Here is a 23,060-nt window from a genome sequence, read left to right as displayed (position 1 = left end):
GATTCGGTTCGTATCGCGATTTTTGACCTACAATTCGATACACCCCACGATTTCTGAAATGTATCTCCATTGAAGTTTGGAAACACCATCACATCAAATCATAAGGTTATTTTATGTTTTATGTGTATGTTAATTATAAGGTTCGATATAATATCGTTACAGCCCCAATAGCGAGGAGGGAGTCCAACGTAGCCGTTTCTTCTGCAATCGTCCAGGGAGAGTGGAGAAAAGTAGACGTTTCTTCTTCAATCCTACAAGAGGGAGTCCAATAAAGTACAGTAGAGATGTTTATCCTTCAGTCCTACAGAAGGGAGGAAAGTGAATATTCCTTCAGTCCTCCGGGGCGAGGAGGGGGTCTAAAGTACCATAGATATTTCTCATTGTCCTCCAGGAGGTGGGGTGAGTGGGGGAAGAGGGGTCAGGGTGGTAGAGAAGTAAAGAAAGAGAATATTCCTTCTCTGTTCCTCAAAGACGAGGAGGAGGAGGAGGTCCAAAGTGAAAGTACAGACATGTTCCTCCTCCCAGGGTGGTGGGGGAGTGGTTGGAGAGGGGTAGTAGTGGAGAGAGAGGGGGAAGGAAGAGAATGTTCCTCCTTTAGTCCTCCAGGGCCTGGATGAAGTCCCCGACGGTGTCCACCACGTAGTCCGGCACATAGTCCTTCTTCTCAGAGTCGGCGGGGGCGTCGCGGTACTCCAGCGCCTCCTCCAGCGTGGAGACCCCGGTCAGCGTCAGCATGGTGTCCAGGCCGCAGTTGGCGCCGAACAGGATGTCGGTCTCCAGCCGGTCGCCGATCATGAGCGAGCACGCCGGGTCCAGCGCGAACTGGCTGCTGATGCACTCGTACATGAAGCGGCTGGGCTTGCCGATCACCGTGGCCTTGCGGCCGCTCGCCGTCTCCAACGCCGCCGTCAGGCTGCCCGAACCTGGTGACACAGGAGACATGGGGTATGTGTGAGAGAGGGAGGGTGGGGAAGGAGGAGAGGTGTGTGCGTGTGCGTGTGTTAGACAAACAGCGCCACCGCTAAGGTTTTTGAGGCCCCAAGCATAACTGGTTTGGGGCAGAGTGATTGAGGCCCTAAGCGCTCTGCTTACTCTGCTTATGACTAGCGGTGGCCCTGGAGAGTGCGAGAGTCAGAGAATTAATAGTAAGTAAAAAGCTGCAATGGTGATAGGGAATGAGAATATGCAGTATGGGTGAGTGAGGTGGGGGGGGGTCACTGGGGGATGGTGGTGAGTTAGAGTGAGCATTTTAGTTGGAGTTGCAATGGGAGTGTGTTTATAGAAGAGTGTGGTTAATGAGTAGGGGGGGGTGAGAGAGGGAAGAAGCAGCAGTTGCAATGAAGTGGGAATGAAGAACTAAGCTTTTGCAATGGAGTGAAACACTGCAATTAGTACAATGAAACAGTGAGGAGTGAGCAGTTGCAAAAGAGTGAGGTATTCAATGGGTTTGTGTGTGGTGAGAGTGAGACAGGGTGAATGGGGTGGGGGTGATAGAGTAAGAATAAGCAGTTGGGATGGAGTGACCATAAAAAGGAGTGAGCAGTTACAATGCGGCAAAAGTGAAAAAGAAAGAAAGCGATTGCAGTGGAGTGAGAGGGTTGAATAAGAGTGCTCGGTTGCCAAGGGGGCATCACTTGCCACCACCATCATCATTATACAACACTGTCATTTAATATCCCTTACAGCCTTCTGCAGAGACCCTGTCATTTCCCTTTGAGAATGACAGACCATACCATCTGATCTTCGCACTGGCTGACTACATTAGGTTATAAAATATCTTTTTTTTCATCTGATCGTTTCTCTTAATGTTTGAGTGTACGTCGAGCTGTGTATTACATTTGACAGGCCTATGTCTTAATGTCTGTAAACACTTGCATGCAATTATGTTTGCCCTGTCTTGCATTGCATTATGTGTGCTAGACACCTTCATTTCCCCCCATTCCCTCCTATTTCTGGTATATTTATATTGAAATTCACATTCATGAGGATTGTATTCATATTAAATAGGCCTACTGTACAAAGCACAAACAGTGTTGATTGTTAAACTGCATTCACATCTCTGTACACTTACAGTACTAGTGTAGTTCTACACCTATTTGGGGGGGGGAAGCAATGTGTCATTCATAAAACACACAATGGACTGACCATTCAAAATACCTAACCAAGTGTATTTCACCTGGCTGAATGTAGTTCTATTGTGTGACTTCACTAGCCGTGTCTCTCAGCCCCTCTGGATAGTGCTGGTGTGTTGGACTTTTCAGGCTGAATAGACCTTTGTTGTCTCGCTATTTCTGAGAGACAACGTGTATAGACAAGCCTACATTTCAGCATTTCGTAAAAATGATACTGTAGTAAAAAACGCAATCCATTTCATGCAACAAATTGCTTATGGGATCATATGCTATTTATGGGTCATCATTGTTTACAAAGCGTGCAGCATGTATGAACTGGGTCTTATATGTCAGACAGCTTGAGACAGTCGGAATGTCAAGTGTGGTTATGTCAGACGCACCTGGTGTGATCCTGCCCCCTCGGAGCGGGTGCCATGGGTCAGGGTCGGTGGCGAGGAAGATACAGTCGCTGTCCTTTAGATAACAGCAGGCTTTGGCCAGTTTCATGAAAGTAAACTTTTCGTCGTAGCCAACGAGGACTGCCTTGACGTTTGGCTCCAGGGGAAAGTTGTAAATACTGACGTCAGGTCCGTCACTTACATCTTCCACGACGGGTACCCCGGCGTCTTGCAGCTCCTTGTGCACGCCGTGACAACCGATGACATACACTTTGCCTTGTACCTTGGCTACGTCCCTCAAGTAAGCTGCAGAGCAATACGCCGAGCTGAAGATCTCCTCCTCGGCCACGTCGGTGAAGCCCAATCGGGCAAACTTCTGAACGTAGTTCTCTCTCGGCCTGGTGCAATTATTGGTGACGAAAAAGACCTTTTTGCCCAACTGCTTCAGCAGTGTGACTACTTCAGGCGCACCAGTCACGACTGTTTCCCCATTCCAAATGACGCCGTCGCAGTCAAACAAGATGTTGTGCTTGGAGTCCAGAAGGTCTCGAAGTTGAGCACCCCGAATTTTATGACATTCTCGTGTACCCACCTTACCAGCCATTCTGTATGATGCGTAAAGCGGCGAGCTAATGCGTGGACCTATGGTTGCGAGCGATGATCGCCACGGTCTGGGAGAAGAGTAGAAATATTTCTTGTAACCAGCCTGTGCTAAAGACGTATCTAAAGTCTCATTTGACAATACGTAAAGCGCGGAGCGAATGGTAAACCTTGTGACAGAATATCAGAGTCCCATCTTCTGCAGCACATTCTTGGGGCGGAGATCAATACCTTGAACGACAAGCAAACATTTCAGCGCGTTCATTGGCACTGTGGCTCTCCAGAGCCTCCTTTTCCTGCGTGCCACCCAATTGGTTGGCTGTGTAGAGGGGGCATGGCCCGCCTTTTCCTATATTACATCCAATAGAGTAGCAACCCATAACAACACTGATTGAAAAAAAAACCTGTCCAAATTTTGGTTATAAAACACTTCAGTGCGCGTCAAAAAAACTAAAACGAACTAAACGCGATACAGTAACAATATGTGAGATAAGGTTACTATCATACAGACATATTGTTGGAGATTCATTATTGTACACTGAGATACCTGACACTTTATTTTGTTTAAAAAAAATCTACCTATGTGTTGTGTCATAAATAATGGGATTGCCTCCTTGCAAAATGAATAAGATCGTGTGCGCTACTGGCTCTGCTATTATTCTGTACATTACTAGACTAAGGTATTACCTTGACCTTTGGACGCTAGCAATCTATGGCCATTAGATGGTAGTATTGTTTTGTAGAAAGCCAACCCATGAACAACACAAGGAAAAGATGTCGGCGCACAGTCCGTGCAGACCTCTGCGATGATCAGAGGAGCCATCAAAACATTAGAAGCCAAATGGAAGTCTTACCGCCACCGGTTTGTGCCATGGATAGCTGTAAACCTCCGAAAGAATGAGAGGTAAACGCCTTGCGGTTTCATTTGTTGTTTCCAAGCAGGATAGCTGGTTGGGCTATGCTGTTAGACTACTTGCAAAATTCTTAACGACAATCTCACTCTTGACGTGGGGTTGGTCCGTGTTGTCTTCTGCTCTCTCTCCCTACCCAGAACTTTGCGCCAAGTTACTGCGCGCTCAGAGGACAAGACCGTCCCAGACGTGGAGGTGTCCGCTAGCCTCGTGAAACTTTTCACTGCACTTCTGGGAAATGATCTCTCCAAGCGAGAGGTCCTCAATCTTTTGCCTACCTCGGTGCAATCACGTTACGCACAAAATGTACCCAAAACCCAAACAGACTCTCCGGGCGAGGTGATGCTTGACGCTCTGGGTTTTCGCATCCACCGGGGTCCAAGCTCCCTTCCCTCTGCTGGAACAAGCGTGTTTGTGACCCACGGCTCGGTCACCAAAGGGGCTACAGTGGCAATGTACCCAGGTATGGAAGTGACGCATAGTGTGTGAGAGATTTTATCATTATTCAAAACTGAAATGATTATTAATAGGTGCACATCCATGGCAGAAGTGGGCACACTGGAATGGGAAAATAAAATCAAAGACAAGCAAAGGTTTTGCCTTTAACACTCTCTGGTAATAATCCTTCTGCCTGTTGCCCTCACACAGGTTATTCCTAATTGGCTGGGGGTGGTAATTAGGATCAGCTGGTTCATTTAATTGGCTGAACGAAATATGGGTCACAGTGGGAGTTTTTTTTCCCTTTTTTTTTCATTTTTCTAAACCTGGGATGTCCACTGTGATGTTGGAATTATGTATCATTCAGTTCATTTTAATGCACACCTGCTGGTTGTGGTGAGGTGTTCATTGAAATTAGGCCTAGAGCGTACCTGTTGTGCATGTAAGCAAAGGTACCTTGCCTTGTTAAGATTTTTGCGCTATGGAACTAGGGTTTGCTTCTTTAGGGGTTTATGACCAGGAGTGGACGTCCTGGCCTGGCCTAGCCTGATTATCATCGACTTTCAAATCTCTTTGAGACTTGGTCTGACCAAGAGCATAACAATTAACATTTCCCAAACAGCCTCCCCTGGTTTGCTAATGATTGTTTGCTTCCCAACAAAGTGGGAGAAGTTCCCGTATTTGAGGGGACTCAGAAAGTACTTGCATTGACTTCTGACCTGACTGGTAGCAACGCTGAAGCTGTTGTGTCACTAGGAGGACACGGTCTGGCTAGACCTGACCTGCCCTGACCTGACTCTCGCCAGATGAAGTCGTTCCGCCTTGCTCCACCAACGCGTGAGCTCACAAAGCTGAGTGGAAATACACAAAAGTCTAACTCGGGTGTGGGGAACCTTTTCATTCCAATGCCACCTCAAATTCCTCCAAGGTCCGTGCTATGAGCACAAACCAGGATTTCCCCCTGGCCTGCACTTTGTACCTATATTGAAGGTGGCCACCTTTACGACAGACCCCACCTTCTCTCTGTCCCCTGAAATATAACTTGATTGTATAATTTGCAAATGTAGTTTCTAAGATTCCTTCACAAGACGTCATATTTCACGTGAAGCTGCATAACATTAAAATTATATGGGGGGCGGATAAGATGGTCTGAAGGGCCATAAATAGGTTTCCCACCCCTGGTCTAACTAGAGTCAGGTTACTGCGTCCCAAGATTAGAAATTAAAAACTTTGCCACATATTTGATTAGCACATCCCTACAGCCAGTTGATGACCATATTGGTGAAATCACCTGTGTTAGGAGCACAGGCAGAATAAATATCTGACATGACGTTTACTTTCTCAATACAGTTTGGCCACATTTACATGGTGTTTTTAATTCCAAATGAGTAATTCAGAATTAAATAGTTCCATCAAGTTTGCATTGCACTTTCATTTAATTCTGAATTGTGAAGTGATAACATTATGTTTTCAAAGCAGAATTGAGCTTTATTCAGAATTAAATTGAGTTCATTCTGTTTTAAATGTCTCATGTAAATGAGGCCTGAGTCCGCACATGAATCAGATGCAATTCCTTTTCTAATTCAGCCACTACACTATACAAACATGACAGTTGAAACTTTTCCTGACCGTAATGGTTCCTCAATCAATGGATCACTCCATCAATCATTAAATCACTGAATAAATAAATACATTGCTAAAAGTATAATTCCATATGTGAAGAAAGTTTTTACTAAATGTATTGCCATGTTATTTAGTATAGTCAAAGGTTCTCTAGGTTATAACAATTCTGATATAATCAAGTGATTGAACACCTTGGACACAGTATATCAGTAAACCCCAAACTGTTTCAATTTATTGTTCAGATCATCAATATTAGTGTACTGTATCACCATCACCAATGGCGGTAACTATACATTGAAGTACCTTGCTCTTTTATTTTGTCTTACAGGGACAGTCTATCAGGAGTATGAGCCCATTCTTCTCCAGTCTATTGGAAACCCTTTTGTTTTCAGATGCATAGACCGAGTTTTGATTGATGGAAATGACAAGGGCATCTCCAAGATTGTCTACAGGTGATGGTTACACATAGGCAGTTGGTTTTGAATATGGATTTTTCTTTTTCTTTCTATGTGTAAACACATGTGGATTAAAAAAAACGCCTCCATTGTGACAGGTGCCTTTTTGCCCTCTAAATGGGATATTTGTAAATGGTTCGAACTAAAACTCTATGTGTACTTTGTGCTTATGTGTAAACGAGAGACCAAAACCAATGTGTTTTCAAAAATATCCTGTGTTAATGGCTTTATATGTTATGCACCATTTGTATGCCCTCACAAAAACGCATAAGCCCTTAATCCTTTATATTAATTTAATTTTAAATCCTCATAAGGGTTGACTCATAAGACTAAAGATGAAGATCTGACTGACCTAAACATGAGTTTTCTAAAGAAATGGTTTGCTTTGACCTTAATAGTAGCAGTGCTGCACTAGTCCACTCTGTAGAAGGGACTCCTCCATGGCTGCACCTACAAAGAAAAACTTCTCAAGGTGTGCAGCCAGGCAGGGGCGTAGCAGAAAATCAGCTCCAATGGACAAATATTTTCTAGTATGGTCCAAGTAGAGTCATTTTTGCAGCTAAAAATGGCTATTTTTGGAAATTCAAAATGGCGGACCATGGAGAAGATCCCCCTTTTCATGTATGAAAAGTGCCATTTTTCCAGTCATTATGAATACTTAGAATTTGATGGTGGTGGTAAGTATTCATGAAAAAGGTAACATTAGTGAATGGGCAGCATGAATGCTGGAAATAAATAATTAAAAATCTCACACAGTGTCCCTTTAACCCCTGTGCGACACTCCTATGTGTAGCCTGGGCCACCCTCTCTATCCATTGTAAATCCTCATAAGAAGCCAGTACATTTGTTTCATAAGAGAAGTCATTATTAGATAACATGGGACTTCATAAATATATTGCAATATGGAGCTTCATTGTTATAATCTTGAATTCTTTGCAGGTCTTGCAGTGGGCGTGATCAAATGGGCCCATTGGCTATGTGTGATGTCTCCTGGTTGACTGACAGGCCAGAAAACCCACTCGCAGTGGGACAGTATGTCAACAACTGCTCCAATGGTAAGCAGGCCTCACCATCTCCACCTCATATGACAGGTGTATGTTTGAGCACTTATTAGGGTGTATTACAAAAGCAGGCTAAGTTATGTATTGGTTTAAAATGAACCTAGAAAGAAGTATATCTTCAGGTAAAGGTGTGCCTTGGCTTTTTGTTTAAGTATATTTGATTTAACACTAACTTTGAGTTATTTCTCATCCAGTCAGTAACCCTCATACTTGTAATACACCCTGAAGTACATTGTCAGACCTTTAATCATGATTTTATAATTCATGCTTGCTCATCATAATTCAGTCACTTGTCCACACCAACTACTGTCTGTTACAACATTCTGCTTCCCGTGTGATTGTGCAGAAAGGGCAGCCAATGTGTGTTATCAAGAGTTTGACGTACCAGAAGACTTTCCTCTGGAACTGCATCAGTATCTGCCCAACGTGAGCTACAGACATGACACCAAAAGGTCAGTATGTCACATTATCAACATGCGTTCATGACAGGCAACCTGGCTTCTGAAGCTTACAATCCAATACATGGGATTGCAGTAGTTACAGTTTGAAGCCGTTTACAGGGTTGTGGATATTTTTGGTATTTTTTTTTTACATTGGTTTCGGCCTCTTGTTTACACGTAAAATGCACATTTAAAAACTTTTTTTTTTTTAAATCCCATTTAGGGGGCTTAAACGCACCTGTAACAAGAAGAGGTTTTATTTGTATCCACATATTGTGTTTTAACATAAACAGATTTTAAAATATCTGCATTTTTAAATATCTGCATACTTGTTACCAGCACCTCAGTCAATAAATCCTCATCCGTATTAGAACGTCTTTCGCCAGGTACGGCAGTTAATTACACAGGTGTAACCAACTCCTCTGGGCTATGTGGTACTCGAATTTTAATCTTTTCAATATCTTTTCAATCCATCACTCCAGTCATGTTCTCTCATTTCAATTGCCTCTGTGACCTTTTTCTGCATGCATCTTTGGTTTGGCCAAAGACGATTGATGACAGACAGTATAGACCAGGGATGTCAAACTCAGGCCCGGGGGCCAAATTTGTCCCGCGGAGCCATTTTATTGGGCCCGCGAGATCATTTCAAATGTGTTTTACAGTTGGCCCACATACACCATTAATATATAGAAAAATATAGCAAAATTGTGTGCATCACAGGAATTATGAGTCAGTCCAGATTCGTGTGTAGGCCCTTAGTAGCACATAGCAGAATAGTTTGAGTACATATGATGGGAACGTGTTATTTGCCTAGTTTACTGTATTCACAATTTCAGTGTATTTTAAATATTGAATTCGGCCCGCGACTGCATTTCAGATTTTGATTTTGGCCCACTTTGAATTTCAGTTTCACACCCCTGGTATAAACAGTATAAAGAGTTTCACATTGAATGCAGCTCAATGGGCAAAATGTACACAATCGTCACTGGTCACGCCCATTTAGGATACCAATATTGATCCCACTTTGTTGCATTTGCAATGTGTAGTAGCATGCTTTAATTTGGTTTCCATATGTAAAATCTTTGAATTAGCCTCAACTTTTCATGTTTTGTCTCCTCCTAGGCCCCTGAGATGTGTGGTGCTCGTGTCTCTGAGAGACATCCACTGTGGGGAAGAGCTCTTCTCAAACTACTACACCATAGTGCATTAAGTCGCACGCAACTGGACTTTTCTGTCATGTACTGAAGTTAATACATTATTTTGTTGTATTGAAGTGAATATCATTGTTTTCTTTGCCTTTTTCGAGGCCTGGAAACATTTCACGTGTTATTTTGACCATTTGTTAATAAATGCTTTAAATGACTATTTTCTTTTGACGGTAGTTTATGTAATTAAATAAATATGTTTGTTTTACTCAAACACATACCTATCCATAGCAAAATCAAAAAAACTGAAAATGTCTAAGTGGTGTAATTTTTTTCTGTGGATGTATTCATGTGACCTGAAGACAGAAACTGTGAATAGATGAGATGTTATAAGTGTTTGTACTTGAGGTGAAAACACAAAAGAATGAAAAACGGGCCAATGTGAATTTACAATATCCAGAGCTTTTTATTTCTGGAACTGTACACCAGTTATTGAGGTACAACAGAAAATACAAAACAAAAAAATGTGGAAAAAAAGATTTTATGTACAAATATTAAGAATGAACAATGAAGTCTTCTGAATTAATATTTCTTGATATTTCTTGCCATTTGATTGTCTATTCAACACTATGTTTATTTCCCCGTAAAAGATGTCTTCAGAAATGCACTGTCAATCTACTCATGTTCATTACGCTCTACGCCCAAAAGTGGGCAAACAATTGGATCGTATTAGACGTAGGTAATGGTACAATAAGGGTCTAGGGAACGATAAGAATGTACATTATACCCCTGTACAGTCAGTGCGCAACCACCTCACTTTTATTTCTATACAAATTGTATGTTACTTTTGTCGCCTTTGAGCGAAAAAGAAACTTTGGATGAACAAATTACTACACTGACACGTGAGTTGGTGTTCTGGGAAAAAAAGTGTTTGGAGTCGAGTGGACCTCCAAGAAGACAGCTGACAATTTCACAATCCTACGAGGTCAGACTCTGCAATATTTATTATCATCAAAATTAAAATAATAATAATAATAATAATAATAATGGAAAATGGCATCAATATACATCTTTCAAGTACATACATTTGAAAAAAGAAAATAAAAAGGCCATCGATGTCTGAAAGTGACAAAGTTAGCCCCTCGCTACAAGCTGGGGGAAAGGATGGGGAGGAGGAAGAGACTATGCCTTTTGGACAGCGCACGTGTCTTTTCAAAACCACTTGCACACACACACAACTCACACCACCTCAGTCCATCTCAACCACGTCAACTGAACACCAGCAACAGAAGACCTCACCTGGGTCATAGAACCACAGAAGGGGGAAAAAGAGAACATTACGCAAATTCATGATAAATAAATGTGCCAATGCTCACTTTCTCCCTCTCTCCTTAACATATTAACATTCTCTTTACCTCCACAGTACAGTCCACTAGCAGAGTGAACTCTCTCTCTCTCACCCTCTCCAATGTCATAATACTGCCACATTCTACTTATCTCGCTACGCCTGCAATTAAGACACGCCTTCCCAGCATTCTCTCTGTTCGGCAGATCTCACATGCGCTGCCTTGCCACGTCGCCGTTTTAGGTGAGTGACGGCCTAGACTGCCTTTAGAAGAAGCAACAGCTATCGTCCCTGCCCGACACTTAACCCTAACCAGGGCGGTGTACATGGACAAAGTTGGTGAGAGAGAAAAAAGGGAATCAGGGCAAGGACAATTATAATTAATTAATTAATTACGCTCATCGCTCACTCACTCACTGTAAATGTTCCTGCAATTCAACTGAATAAATAAATAAATAAATAACATTCTCCATCATCACTCCAAAAGCAATAAAGAGGAAAATTAAAAAAGATAACCGCGAAAGCGAAACCACACATTTTTGGCCCAAAAAGTTAAAAAAGGGCCAAGTACTACAGATTCAACCCAAAGGAAAACAAAAAACAAAATTAAAATAGAGAATTTGTATTTTTTTACGGACGTCACATTAGACGAAAAGAGTCTATACACATTTATGTACATCTTTTTTACACATTATTGCCATAGAAGAAGTGTACATACAAACTACTGCACCAAATCTAATAGCTTTCCGAACAAAAATCAAGTCTATCCATGTGGATAAGTCCGGGGGAAAAACACGGGTGGAAGTTTGGGGGTTTGTGTGGGGGTAGGGCATTATGTTCAGTTTCCTAGCACACGCACACAGGCTTGTACCATGTCAGTGTATCTGCAGTTGCGGATTTAAACACAGCAACGTTCAACCTAGGGCAAATCTGTTTTGGGTGACCAACACGACGCACATCTGATGGGCCTTCTCATAAGAAAAAGCACAACTGCACCCGGTCAAACACACACGTGGTAATATGTCAGGGGAAAATGCTGATTATTCTGCCATAACCGAAATGCGTAAATTGTATGGTCCTGACAAGTAAAGTAAGGACAAGTGGCTCATCGTGAGGACTCGGGATGGGGGGGGGGGATCAACCCTATGTTCTGGAAAAGTCCAGGGAGTACAGAGAGAAAGAAGGTTCCGGAGTGTGGAGGTGGACTGCGGTGTCTCATCTGCACAGTTCTAGAACATGTGCATTTTAAGGACATGATGTCCCACTCACAGAGAAGTTGATTTTTAAAAAATGTCTTGATTGGAAACACCCGTCATATCCATCACACTATTCCAAGAATTCCCCATTCTGAAGCATTCCCCACTCTGAAGCATTAAATAAATTCACTTCCAGGAAAAATAAGCAAGAAATATTTGAATTGAATAATAAAATAATGCAGTCAGTTACTACGGCATTGATTTAAACTGTGTCAAACGGTGGCCATTGCTCTACAACTCAAACACAATCTCTGGGTTTGCCGGCAGTTAAGTCGACACAAAAAGGCTCAAATAACAGTATAAATATATCTCCTGATTGGAAAAAGATTCCTGAAAATGACTGACCACATAAATAAGAACCCAAAACTAAGTGATCCTTCTCTTTCAGTGCCCAGTGGGACTCCTCATAATTAGTCTGTATAGCGTGAAAGACAAACCACTTTAGTATTATGAAGTCTAGCCCCCTCCACACCCATTTCCTCTCTGGTATGAAAAAAGCTACATCAGGGAAAGAGGGCCTGGACCCAGGTACCTGTAAACATCATCTCATCAGTACCAAGTCAGTCTGGGGGGGGAAGAAGGGGGATTGGTGCCAACAGCAGCTCTGAGGCCTTGTCATTGGTTAGCTATAGAGAGCGGGTGGGGCAATTACCCAAAACAGAAACCCTATTGGTTGAGGGGGAGGAATAAAGTAGGGGGGAATAAAGTAGAGGAGTAGTCACCGTCCAGCCGCCAGCTGAGCTTAGTTCTCCCCCACAGCATACGGGACGTCAGACCATAATAATTTGACACTTCCGAGTCAAGCACTGAAAAATAAATGGCTATGATAAACTCTTGACAAATCAAGATTTTTCTCATTCCTTTCTATACAATAATAAAGACATCACTGATGTCATAGTAAAAAATGGATACTATGTACATATTTACATAATATATATATAAACAACTAGAGGTCTTAATATCTCCCAATGGACAATCAGTCTTATGTACACACACAGGAAGGAACAGGAAGTGGAGGGGGGGGGGGGGGGGGGCAGAGGCACGGTTACCAGAACAGCGCTCGACAAAGGGGGGTTGCCTGGCTAGCAACCCAGGGGTGCAGTCTCAGACACACACGCACGCACGCACGCAAACGACCAGTCAGTCAATCTCCTTCTCAGTCGGACTGTAGTGCTGCGTGTTGGTGTTGGTGCTGGTGCAGGTGGCTGGCGTGTGTTCCCATGTACCCACCCCCTGCGCCCTCACTGAAGTCAGTTACCGACACGGCCATCGTTGTACTAGTGATGTGGTGGTGCGTGGGCCTCGCCTCAAACTCAACCCCCACCCCAACCCCAACGTCGCTCAGATAGGACTCTGTGGCCAGCCCCATCTTCATACGCTTGGCCGGGGGCCTCTCCAGGTCATCCACAACCTCCCCTCCTACTACCCCGCCTCCGACCCCAACGCCCACCCCCACCACCCCCCCGGGACCGGGCCCCGCTGCGCAGACGGCCAGGGAGCCCAGCTCCGTGTGGTAGAAGCCGGCGTCCAGCAGGCTGAGGCAGTCGGCTGCCGTGCTGCTGTCCACCACCCCTGGCACCCCGCCCAGGGAGTCGTCGCCGTGGTGACCCAAGGCCCCGCGGTGGTGGTGGTGCAGGCCGTCCAGGGCTGTGGGGTAGCCGTACGAGTCCAGGCAGCCGCCTGCTCCGGGAACGCCAACGCCGTCCACCGGGTTACACACGGACGCCACGCTGCTGGTCAGGGCTAGGGGATAGAAAAAGTGGAGGTCAGTCAAATCACTATGTAATTCACAGAGAAGTTCGCGTGTATCATTTTAGTAGTTTATTACCAAAATGTAGGCTGCCCAGTTAACTAGACAAACCCAAACTAGCACCAAAAAATACTTTTGCCTAGTCTACCCTTGGTCCTTGTAAGATTACCATAACAGGCACCTGATGTCGGCACAGCCTTTGTCGAGTGTGCATGTCTGTTTTAATGTCTGTGTTAGAGCGGTGTAGCACCTGAGAGGTCGCTGGCGGTGATGGAGTTGAGCAGGTTGATGTGCTGGTCTGTGGGCGGCTCCATGCGGCCGCTGCTGGAGGAGCACACTGAGGCAGAGCCCTCCGCCACCAGCCCCTCCGCCTCATCCACCAGCCTATCCATCAGGTCCCTAGAGAGAGACAGAGAGAGAGAGAGAGCAAGAGAGAGAACGAGAGAGATGGTTGAAGCACTGTTCTTGCACCTTGACTTCAGATGAACACAGATCTTTTTATTTAAACATCAATGGTATTGATTTGATTGTTTACATTTATTGCCATTTCAGCAGCTATGGCTAAATCATGGCCAATACAGGTAGAAGAAAAACATCACATCGCATTTACAAAACCAACAACCATATAAATGAAGAGATTAAATACGATTTTATTTAAACATCAATGGTATTCCCTGTGGAGATTGTTTTTTGGAGATAATTTTCTAATCCTTTTCAACTCCCATATATACGTACATAATTTCCTCGTTTGACACTTACTGTTCTGTGTCATGTTTACACAAGAGAAGAAGTGTAGTAATGAATGAAAGATCACTTGGAAATATTACATTAAGTGCAGTGTTATCTGTTGATTAGGTAGTTCCCAATAACATTACATCAAAGTAACAAGTAACACCAAGCACTTACGTTACTCCTGGGTAGCTGCTGTATTTCTTCTTGCCAAATCTGTTCTGCTGGACAAAGAAGTCAAACCTCTCCGACTTCTTCCACATGTAGTAGAAAGCCACACACTCGGCCACCGTTCGTGTCGGGACCTTCAAAACAAAACACACATTCAGTTGACACCATGAAGACTCATGAAGCAGTCATCCACTGTTATGAATACATTTGTTACACATTACATATTGTTATACATTACACATGTTTCGAAAACGACTTTTTAAGTCACTTACTTTGTGTTTTTGTATGAGGTGAAAGTTCTTCTCGTATAAAAGTAGCGCATGCTCAAAATTCCGACATTCTTCCTCAGACCAGGGGACCATTTCACCTGAAAGGAGAAAAATGACAAGAGTGTCAAGAACTGCAATCCAAACATTTGTCTGCCAGTCTTATGCATCACAAAGTAGCTAGAGACATTTTCAGAAGATGGAGAGCACTGTAACTGGAAGAGTCCACTCACCCTTTGAAGAGCTGCCATTGCGGTGATAGTGTTCAAGTGCCTCGTGGACACTGAAGTTGCTCTTCATGAGTTCATACAGAGCCTGGAAGTTGAAGAAAATACAGCACACTAATTAACCATATGGAAATGAAAGAAAATCAACTGAAAATGGACCAAGTTTGTTGTTTTTTTTAAATCAAAAAACAATAGGTCATTTTCATCCAAAACTGAATTCACAGCCGTTTCCAGGGGTAGTATAGTGACTGCAATAACGGGCCCCTCACCTGCTCACTGTCTCTGACATGTCTGGTGTCCAGGCTGGCAGCCATCTTGCCCGCGTGGGGGTGCAGCAGCGCGGCCTCTCGCAGGAAGTCAGTCACCTTCCCCTCCGGCAGGCAGTCCGGTCGCCACAGACACTGATCTTCACCCTCATACGCTACGCAAACAAGGAGAAATGGTATTCAGTGTCATATGTCAATCATGTACATCCATAGCCACAAGTGACAATAACTACTTGTAAAGTAAAAAGTTTTCATAAATATTTCCAAGATAATGTGCAGTACTACTACAATGAATGTCTTTTATGATAAGACAGGCACATTTTTTAAATCAAAATTTGACTGCCCCAAGTCACAATACAGCCATCTCTATGAATCAAAGCAGTCCTCCTGTATCGCACCGTTACTCAGTAAACGTAAGCCTAACATACACAAAAAGACATTTTTGTCCTATGTTAATGGTAGCAGTCACCGACAGCTCACCTCCTTCATCGCCACAACACAGATCTGGGATTTCAGCTTGATACTCAGCCCCGATCATAATCTCCTGCGGAAGTCAAGTTCAACCATTAGTGCTTTTCCTTTTAGCCATAAAACAAATAAGCATTTACCACTATAGACACCAACCACAAATTAAAATTCTTTATGATCGTACATTGAAATATGGCAATTGTGATGGTCAATGTTGTCAAGAAAAAGTTGTACATCTTAACAAAACAGGAACACACTACTATTTTCCAGTCATGGCATACATCTCCAATGGCATAGGAAAGAGAGGAAACATACTTTTCTGGTGTCTTCAGGGCTCATTCCTTCCTCTTCACCTTCCGATTCCTTATCTCCATCATATATAGCGTTTGCTACAATGGGAAGGAAAAAAAAAGAAACGCTACATGACTCCATTTGCCGGGGACAACTCAACCCCCACCTCAACCCCCAACCCAACATTTACATGAATAGATCATGGAGTATAAACACAAACACAAAAGTGCTTAATAGATAAACAATAATACAACTGTTATCAGAAGACTAGAAGACTCAATTGTAACTACTCGAATGCAAACAGGTTATTGTTATGTTTACCACTACCTCCGAAAAATAGCGGTTACACAGCGGTTTACAAAAATTCACAGGCGCCAAAATCAGAGGGGTATTGCGCTTACATCGGAGGTTTCTGGGAAAGAAGTCGGTGGTTTCGTGCGAGGTGACGGAGGGGGTGAGGTCATCTGCTGACGACTGGGTTTCCTCATCGTCCCCCGACAGCAGGTCTTTAGCAATCTCTTCCTGTAAAGGGGAAGGGGAGAAGGAAGGGAGAGGGGTGGGACGCCCAGGAAGCAGATTAAAACACCTGAACATCAGTGACGGCCCTCATCTATACATTAGCAGGGATTAAAGCAAAAAAAAGTCATCTGACTGAACTTTTCTACCGGTTAGGTACCCGATCGAGTATCACTCCGTAACCCTACAAAAACCAATGTAGCCAGGCTCTGCCCTCGTAACGAAATATACACTGGTTTTACGCAAGGAATGGTGTCAGAGGCTCAGAGCCAGCCATAGGCAGACAGGGCAGTCGCCTAGAGCAGAATAGGCCTATGTCTTGAGGGTGCCAGTAATACCAAAAACTGCCACAAAATCAGAACTTCAACCAACATAAAACTTTACACTTCACATTAACAATGAATATTCATTATACACTAAGTAGGTCTGTATACACTCAATATGAATGTACCTGTAGGTACTAAATCAGATGTGCTCAATCAGATGTAGGCATACAATGCTATGCTTACAGATGCCAATTCCTAAATACAAAAAAAGGGAAAGAGGGAGAGGGGGCAGGCCTAGGCCACCAGATTGCACTGAACTGCAATTTGGGGCAGGTTTTGGTTATTTCCTCTTATTTCTACCCATTATTTATGAATTGTTCACAACATTATGCAGAATGGATTCACAATGAGTTTTGCTTCAAAATGGTAGCTGATCTCACAGAATTATTGACTTGGAATTGCAATGAGTTGATACAGTGATCCCATTATGGTTTTTGTTGTTGTTGTAGTAGTAGCAGGCTATGGTATATTTTGTCTTTCACATCAGAATGGGCAAACACTGTTCTGGTGAAAGCACTGGTGCGCATTGCTTGAGTTGTATTTCTTACATTTAAAAAACAATGCACTGTCTGGTCATAGCAATCAGAGGGAGAAAACTAGTTGTTGGTTATTTGTATGTTTTTCACCCTTTTTCACTATTCATCCTGTTACGAACAACTTGTTGACGTTTACAAACAGGGTGCGGACGGTAGTCTGCCTCTGTGTTCTACCGTTTTGAAAACCTATGGCTACTTTTTTGCCTCTCGATGTGCGGTGCCAGGCACACGCTTACCATTGATATATATAAAAAAAACGTCCCCAATTCCTGCACGCACTCGTGTTCTCTCAAGCTGACACGACGCACGCAGACACGACACAGTCACAGCCAGACGTCTATCGTTTAACAAAAGTAACACACTTTCCCAAGCTTGTCGCGCAACTTTCCACTCGAATCAAGGCAAATCGCCCACCCATCAGCCCTGTGCGCAGTGCGCAAATAACTGAACTCAAAGAAACGCATAGTCCGAGAAGATGGACACAGACGTTGAGCCACTCAAAAACAAGCACGCACACACAACTGTTGCTGCACACTATTCCAGTTAGCAAAAATAGCATCAAACAATAGCCTACAACAAGCCTTGAAAGTGAAACAAACATCGAAACGGCATTTATCGACCATATGAGTCCACCCATCAGGACACTGCTTCCCAGAACAAGACGTGGCATAAAATATTGGCTCTGCCTGGGATAGCAACAGTGACTCCTGTAAAATGCAACCAATGTTTAACTTATTTCTTGAATATATATCGGCAACAACAAATTTAATCTGCTATGATTACAGATGAGACAGTAAAGTATCCGTTGTCAGAAAGACAACTAGAGCTAGTTCTATCATAGCCCTTTTACGCAGCCAGTCAAACGCGCTAAACTTTGAGGATGAAACGCGTGGTATCCTAGCTAGCTGCCAATGATAGCCGTCCAATTGGGGCTATGAATAATGTTAGTAAAAGCCACAATGCTTAAAATGCAAACCCTTCATGAAAAAGACATCATGCGCAGTCGAAGTACACTATTCTTTTTTTCTAACAATCTGCCCCGGCAGGTGCAACGATAATGGAAACGTGTCCTACCTTCTTCCAGCTATGCATTCCATGCATATGCATTATTAGCCCATATTGGAATCTCAGTCCAACTCGTTTAACGATTGTCATTGCACTTTAAAGACATAGTATTACACTTATTTTCTTTTCTGCCATCAGCAACAATGTTGGCTATTTATTTTTTTTTAGTCTCGCGCGCTGCACCGCCACCGAATTGTTCACCGCTCGTGCTGTACTTCTTCTTTTTTTTTTTTTTTGGAAGAACGGGGATTGCTCAAAACTACTGATGAGTGAATCTGTTGTAGGCCTATCACACCAATGGTGGGGTGTAACTAAATCCGTACACCAAACACCTCTTGTCACCTTCTCATAACCAGGAGTGCTCTCGATTTGTGTTCAGTTGGAAAGTAAAAATTGTGAATTAATTGACATAAATTATACGGACGGAAATCCGTCCAAACGAACATCCAGTTGACGGAAATCCGTCGTAGCGACGGAAAACTTTAATCCCTGCATTAGTTGCACCCATTAATAACGGCCCCCAAATCAGAGGAAAAAATATCGTCCTAGGTCTTGGTAAAACTGAGATGGGTTGAAAAGCAAAGACTTGACATCACCATTAGTAACAACTACTTTTTTCTAACTTGACGAAAAACTTTATGAAACGTTATTCTGACTTAATCCACAGTCTGATAAGTGTACATTTTCTTTACTGAATAAATTGGGAAATTTGGAGTACATACAAATTAATTAAAGCTGTATATTCAATCTAATGAGGGGAGATTTAGTTCAATTGCACCCAAGTTGGGACATTTTTAAGTAGTAGAAGAGCATGTACATTTTCAGTAGTTCATTTTCAGAATTTATGCTGCCCATTCATAAATTATTTGTCATGTACATTTTCCACCATTGTACATTTCTATTAATAACGACTTGGAATTTGATATGTTCTTCTCCATGTTCACCATGTTGAATGACCAGTAATTAGTTTACTATTTAGGAAATATTCATGAAAAGATGCAATTTGAAAACGAACAGCGTATATTTTGAAAATAAATACCAATATCATTACATACTTTGTCTTTGTTAATATAAAATAAAAGCAGGAGCTTTTATTTACTTATTATTATTTATTATGAGTTACCCACCTTATCTAGCGTCATGTCGGGCAGCTCGTCAGTAAGCTCCACAGAGGAGCGGTCTATGCTGGAGCCTCCTCCGGTGCTGACTGACGCCTCATATCTGTAGATGGCCAGCAGCTCTTCCAGAGGCATGGAGCTCTCCTGTTGAATAGGCAGGGGAGGGGGTTCCATTACTAATTCTAACCAAGCAATCGAGATTTCACTCACCACAGTTGCGATATGGAAGCAAATAGGAACCAACATTTTTGTTGTTGTTGTAATATGAAAATGAAAACATCCCTTCCTTGCACATAGTCATCATGAATAAAAAGGCATTTTAATAATTCCTCAAAATTCTTCAAGTTCAATGTCAACTGCAACATAGGCCAAGTCTTAACATATTATTTATTTTAATTACAAAACATGGTAGCCAGGCTATGGCCTGCTAATGACGCAACACCTTTGGCGCTGCGAAATTACTTCGGGAAAAGAGCTTGTTCAAGTACTCTCTGGGCTTCGCTTGGCTTGGAAACTCCGCCCACTTTGTTGGGAAGCAATCAAGTTTGAGCAGCTCCAACGGTACTGGGTAGAGGCGTGGTCTAGGCAGGGCCGTGGTTTAAGCAGAGATGTATTGTGACTAAGGAAATAGGCTCGTTCGTGACGAAGCAGTGCTGCTTTTGCTAAGCAGCGAGCATGCGCACTTTGCCAGTTTGATGCATTGTGGTTAGAAAATTGTAACCAGAATGCATCAAACTGGCAAAGTGTGCATGCTCGCTGCTTAGCAAAAGCAGCACTGTTTCGTCACGAACAAGCCTAATGTTTGATTTAAGCTTTGGCACAGCACTTTCTGGGATTGACCAGTTGCAAACCGAGGGAGGGGGGTTAACCATGCCTTTTTGAAACGTTATTCGTTATTATCTTGGTCAGACCAGAATCTCAGTGCGAGATCTGAAAGTCGATGAAAATCAGGCTAAGAACATGGGCCCTACTAGCTGATAAATGAAGATAACTTTTACCAGGAAATTCAAATTGTATTTTTTCCCACTGGAACTAGCAATTTAGTTTTTGATTGTGTTTTACTGACATTTTGCCTTATTAAGTCATATTTATTGAAATAGTAAAATGAAATGATAAATCTGCATTAGTTTGTACTAATTCTGTAATATTTCTAAAAGAAGAAGAGGAGAGAGTCAGTTACCTTTTCCAAGTCTGCAATCTCGGCGCTGACGTTTGGCGCCCCCTCCCTCATCTCCTCCTCCTCCAGCGTTCTCTCGTCATCGTAGTCGTGGACCAGCATCTCTGCCGTGGGGTCAAAGTCGTGGTCTTCTGAAGACAAGGAGCCAACTGCAAAATAAATAATTGAAAAACAATCCACACTGGAACATTAGCATCATGTACAAAACATAACTCGTCATCACAGACAGAATAATTTCACCCAAAGAAACCAGTGAACTGAACATCTCCATTTTACTGTAAGGTTAGGGGGATTTACATTTTTGAAAAATAAATATTCCTAGTATTATGATAAATGAAGAATGCCTCATCTGACATAAAATACACCTACACAAGCTCACTCCACCCTTTATCATCGAAAGACCAGGTCAAATGTATCTAATAAAACTGAAAAAAATGTTTTAAAAGCCAACAAACAGTTGACATGAGCTACATATTAGTAATAATGTAATTAAGATGAAAACATTATGTTCATACCAATTGTCACACATCTTGGAAATTGTGCAAATTACATTTTCCAAAATCTTGGATCTAAAGAGTTCTGAATAAGTTCAACTTTAATGAACAAAAGTATTAAAATAAGTGCATTTAATGGAAAACAAAAGCACTACTTATAATATATTTTTTTAAAATGAAAATGAAACAATCGACATTAATTGGTGAATAGCTGAAGAGGACAGAAAACAGCATTGACGGGCAACCGTTACAAAATGACAACTTTGGTATAGCTGCTAGTACGATAGAAAAACGTCACTCACCTGGGCTCTCACTTCCAAGGGAAGCCTGAAACAACAGCAAATAGATGAAGTAAGTTAATTTTTCTGACATTAATTTTCATACAAGAAATGGCGGTGCCAGGCTGTGGATTTCATAAGTGACAACCATTTATTTCATTAATATTATCCGTGAAAAGGGATCATTGTTCGGAAAACCTTTTGCATTGCCCAATTTAAAACATTGACCATCATGGTCTAGTAATTGATAGTACTTTACCAACGACAGCACATCTGTGTGGCAAACATAACGTTTTAGATTGCGCTGTGAAACATCCATCACCTGGTCTACTCCGTACAGAGCAACATCCCCATTATAGCGTTCGCGTCTCAAAACAAATTAATGTCTACTTACGACGGCGTTATTTTTTAATCTAGATAGCTCGCATCTCAAAGAACAGCGGCGGCTGACATCATAACAAGACATTGAATTAGCGAAATGTTGGCTAGATATCCGTAGGTAGCTAGCCGATTCCCCTGCACAAACATTTTTAAGCACCATGTCACATTACAGATTCCGCAACACACGCTCTGGAATTTATTGCTCGTCGATATTGAAATGGCTTCCGAGCAAAATTACAGTCAATTTTAGACCATTATTAGACTTAACCGTGACGACAATACATCAAACATTAAACATTTCCTTCACTGACGTTTAACTTCGCTAGCGCCGACAGTGGCTAGCCAAGTTAGCTCAAATTTCTCTGGTTGCGTTACACCATTATACTGACGAAACATATCGCTTGCTACTAGCTACGCTCTAGCTGGTTTAGTACGAATACGCCGGGCCTAGCCCCAAAGCCATAGATCACGGTTCGCAATCAAACATTTTTTTCGGTCGAGACTCCATAAATATCCAATATTTTACCATGTATATTTCGATTGACGCCTTATGTACCGAAATATATTTTAAAATATCATCTTCCACAACACCTAATATCTTAAATTTACATTTAAAATATGATGCTTCTTCCCCATTTTCTTACTCACCTCCGCCATATTGGTACCTTTGGGCTAATAAACTAGCCTTAGTTAGAAACCCGGATTGAGTGAGTGGACCAATAGGGGTTTAGTATTTCTTAGTCTCGATTCTCATTGGCTACTGCACTTAAAACTCAGAGCGGCATACTTCTTTTCGCAGAATTAAAGTATAAAACCCAAAGTTAATCTTTACATTAGTTTCTTAAATGCAAATATGCATGATTAAATAACACAGCACATGAATTCTAGCTGTAGCCTATTCACATGGAGTGAAGGTGCCCAGAATGTTGAAATGAGATTTCAAGATAACTAGATTTCAAGATAATTCTGGTTCTGAGGAAGTTTGCATTATGAATTTTGTGTTCAGTGACTAGACCTAGGCCTATGTGATATACCTAATCCTGTTGATGCAGAGAGAGAAGCCATGCATTTTCGCATCAGCTGTTCTTTTAATAATAATAATAATAATAATAATAATAATAATAATAATAATAATAATAATAATAATAATAATAATAACAAATCAACAGACGACATGACTTCAAAAAAGGCGATAGACAAAAAGCGTTTTGATAGGCT

The 23,060-nt window shown here is 42.2% G+C and overlaps 3 protein-coding genes across 3 annotated transcripts; 1 reads left to right on the top strand and 2 right to left on the bottom strand.

Moving 5' to 3' along the window:
- Window positions 1-504: 504 nt before the first annotated feature.
- Window positions 505-3,600, bottom strand: pdxp (pyridoxal (pyridoxine, vitamin B6) phosphatase). Its single transcript, XM_063211649.1, has 2 exons — window positions 2,513-3,600; window positions 505-923 (listed from the first exon to the last, which is right to left on the bottom strand). Exons 1-2 carry the CDS (start codon window positions 3,111-3,113, stop codon window positions 595-597), a joined length of 930 nt encoding a protein of 309 aa, XP_063067719.1. The 5' UTR covers window positions 3,114-3,600; the 3' UTR covers window positions 505-594.
- Window positions 3,601-3,844: 244 nt separating this feature from the next.
- Window positions 3,845-9,403, top strand: setd9 (SET domain containing 9). The gene is made up of 6 exons (XM_063211650.1): window positions 3,845-4,013; window positions 4,161-4,483; window positions 6,410-6,533; window positions 7,476-7,591; window positions 7,944-8,049; window positions 9,160-9,403. The coding sequence occupies exons 1-6, from the start codon at window positions 3,916-3,918 to the stop codon at window positions 9,245-9,247; spliced, it is 855 nt and encodes a 284-aa protein (XP_063067720.1). The 5' UTR covers window positions 3,845-3,915; the 3' UTR covers window positions 9,248-9,403.
- A 221-nt stretch (window positions 9,404-9,624) lies between these two features.
- On the bottom strand, window positions 9,625-22,523 carry mier3a (mesoderm induction early response 1, family member 3 a). The gene is made up of 14 exons (XM_063211651.1): window positions 22,491-22,523; window positions 21,486-21,510; window positions 20,693-20,838; window positions 19,522-19,656; window positions 16,353-16,473; window positions 15,976-16,049; window positions 15,673-15,736; window positions 15,196-15,347; window positions 14,933-15,014; window positions 14,706-14,800; window positions 14,440-14,567; window positions 13,784-13,932; window positions 13,269-13,526; window positions 9,625-13,214 (listed from the first exon to the last, which is right to left on the bottom strand). Exons 1-14 carry the CDS (start codon window positions 22,497-22,499, stop codon window positions 12,940-12,942), a joined length of 1,713 nt encoding a protein of 570 aa, XP_063067721.1. The 5' UTR covers window positions 22,500-22,523; the 3' UTR covers window positions 9,625-12,939.
- Between the last annotated feature and the right edge of the window lie 537 nt (window positions 22,524-23,060).

This window comes from Engraulis encrasicolus, chromosome 12, assembly GCF_034702125.1.
Source record: "Engraulis encrasicolus isolate BLACKSEA-1 chromosome 12, IST_EnEncr_1.0, whole genome shotgun sequence".
NCBI classification, from domain to species: domain Eukaryota; kingdom Metazoa; phylum Chordata; class Actinopteri; order Clupeiformes; family Engraulidae; genus Engraulis; species Engraulis encrasicolus.
Note: the sequence above shows the minus strand (reverse complement) of the source record. Positions and strands in the feature narration are given on the sequence as shown.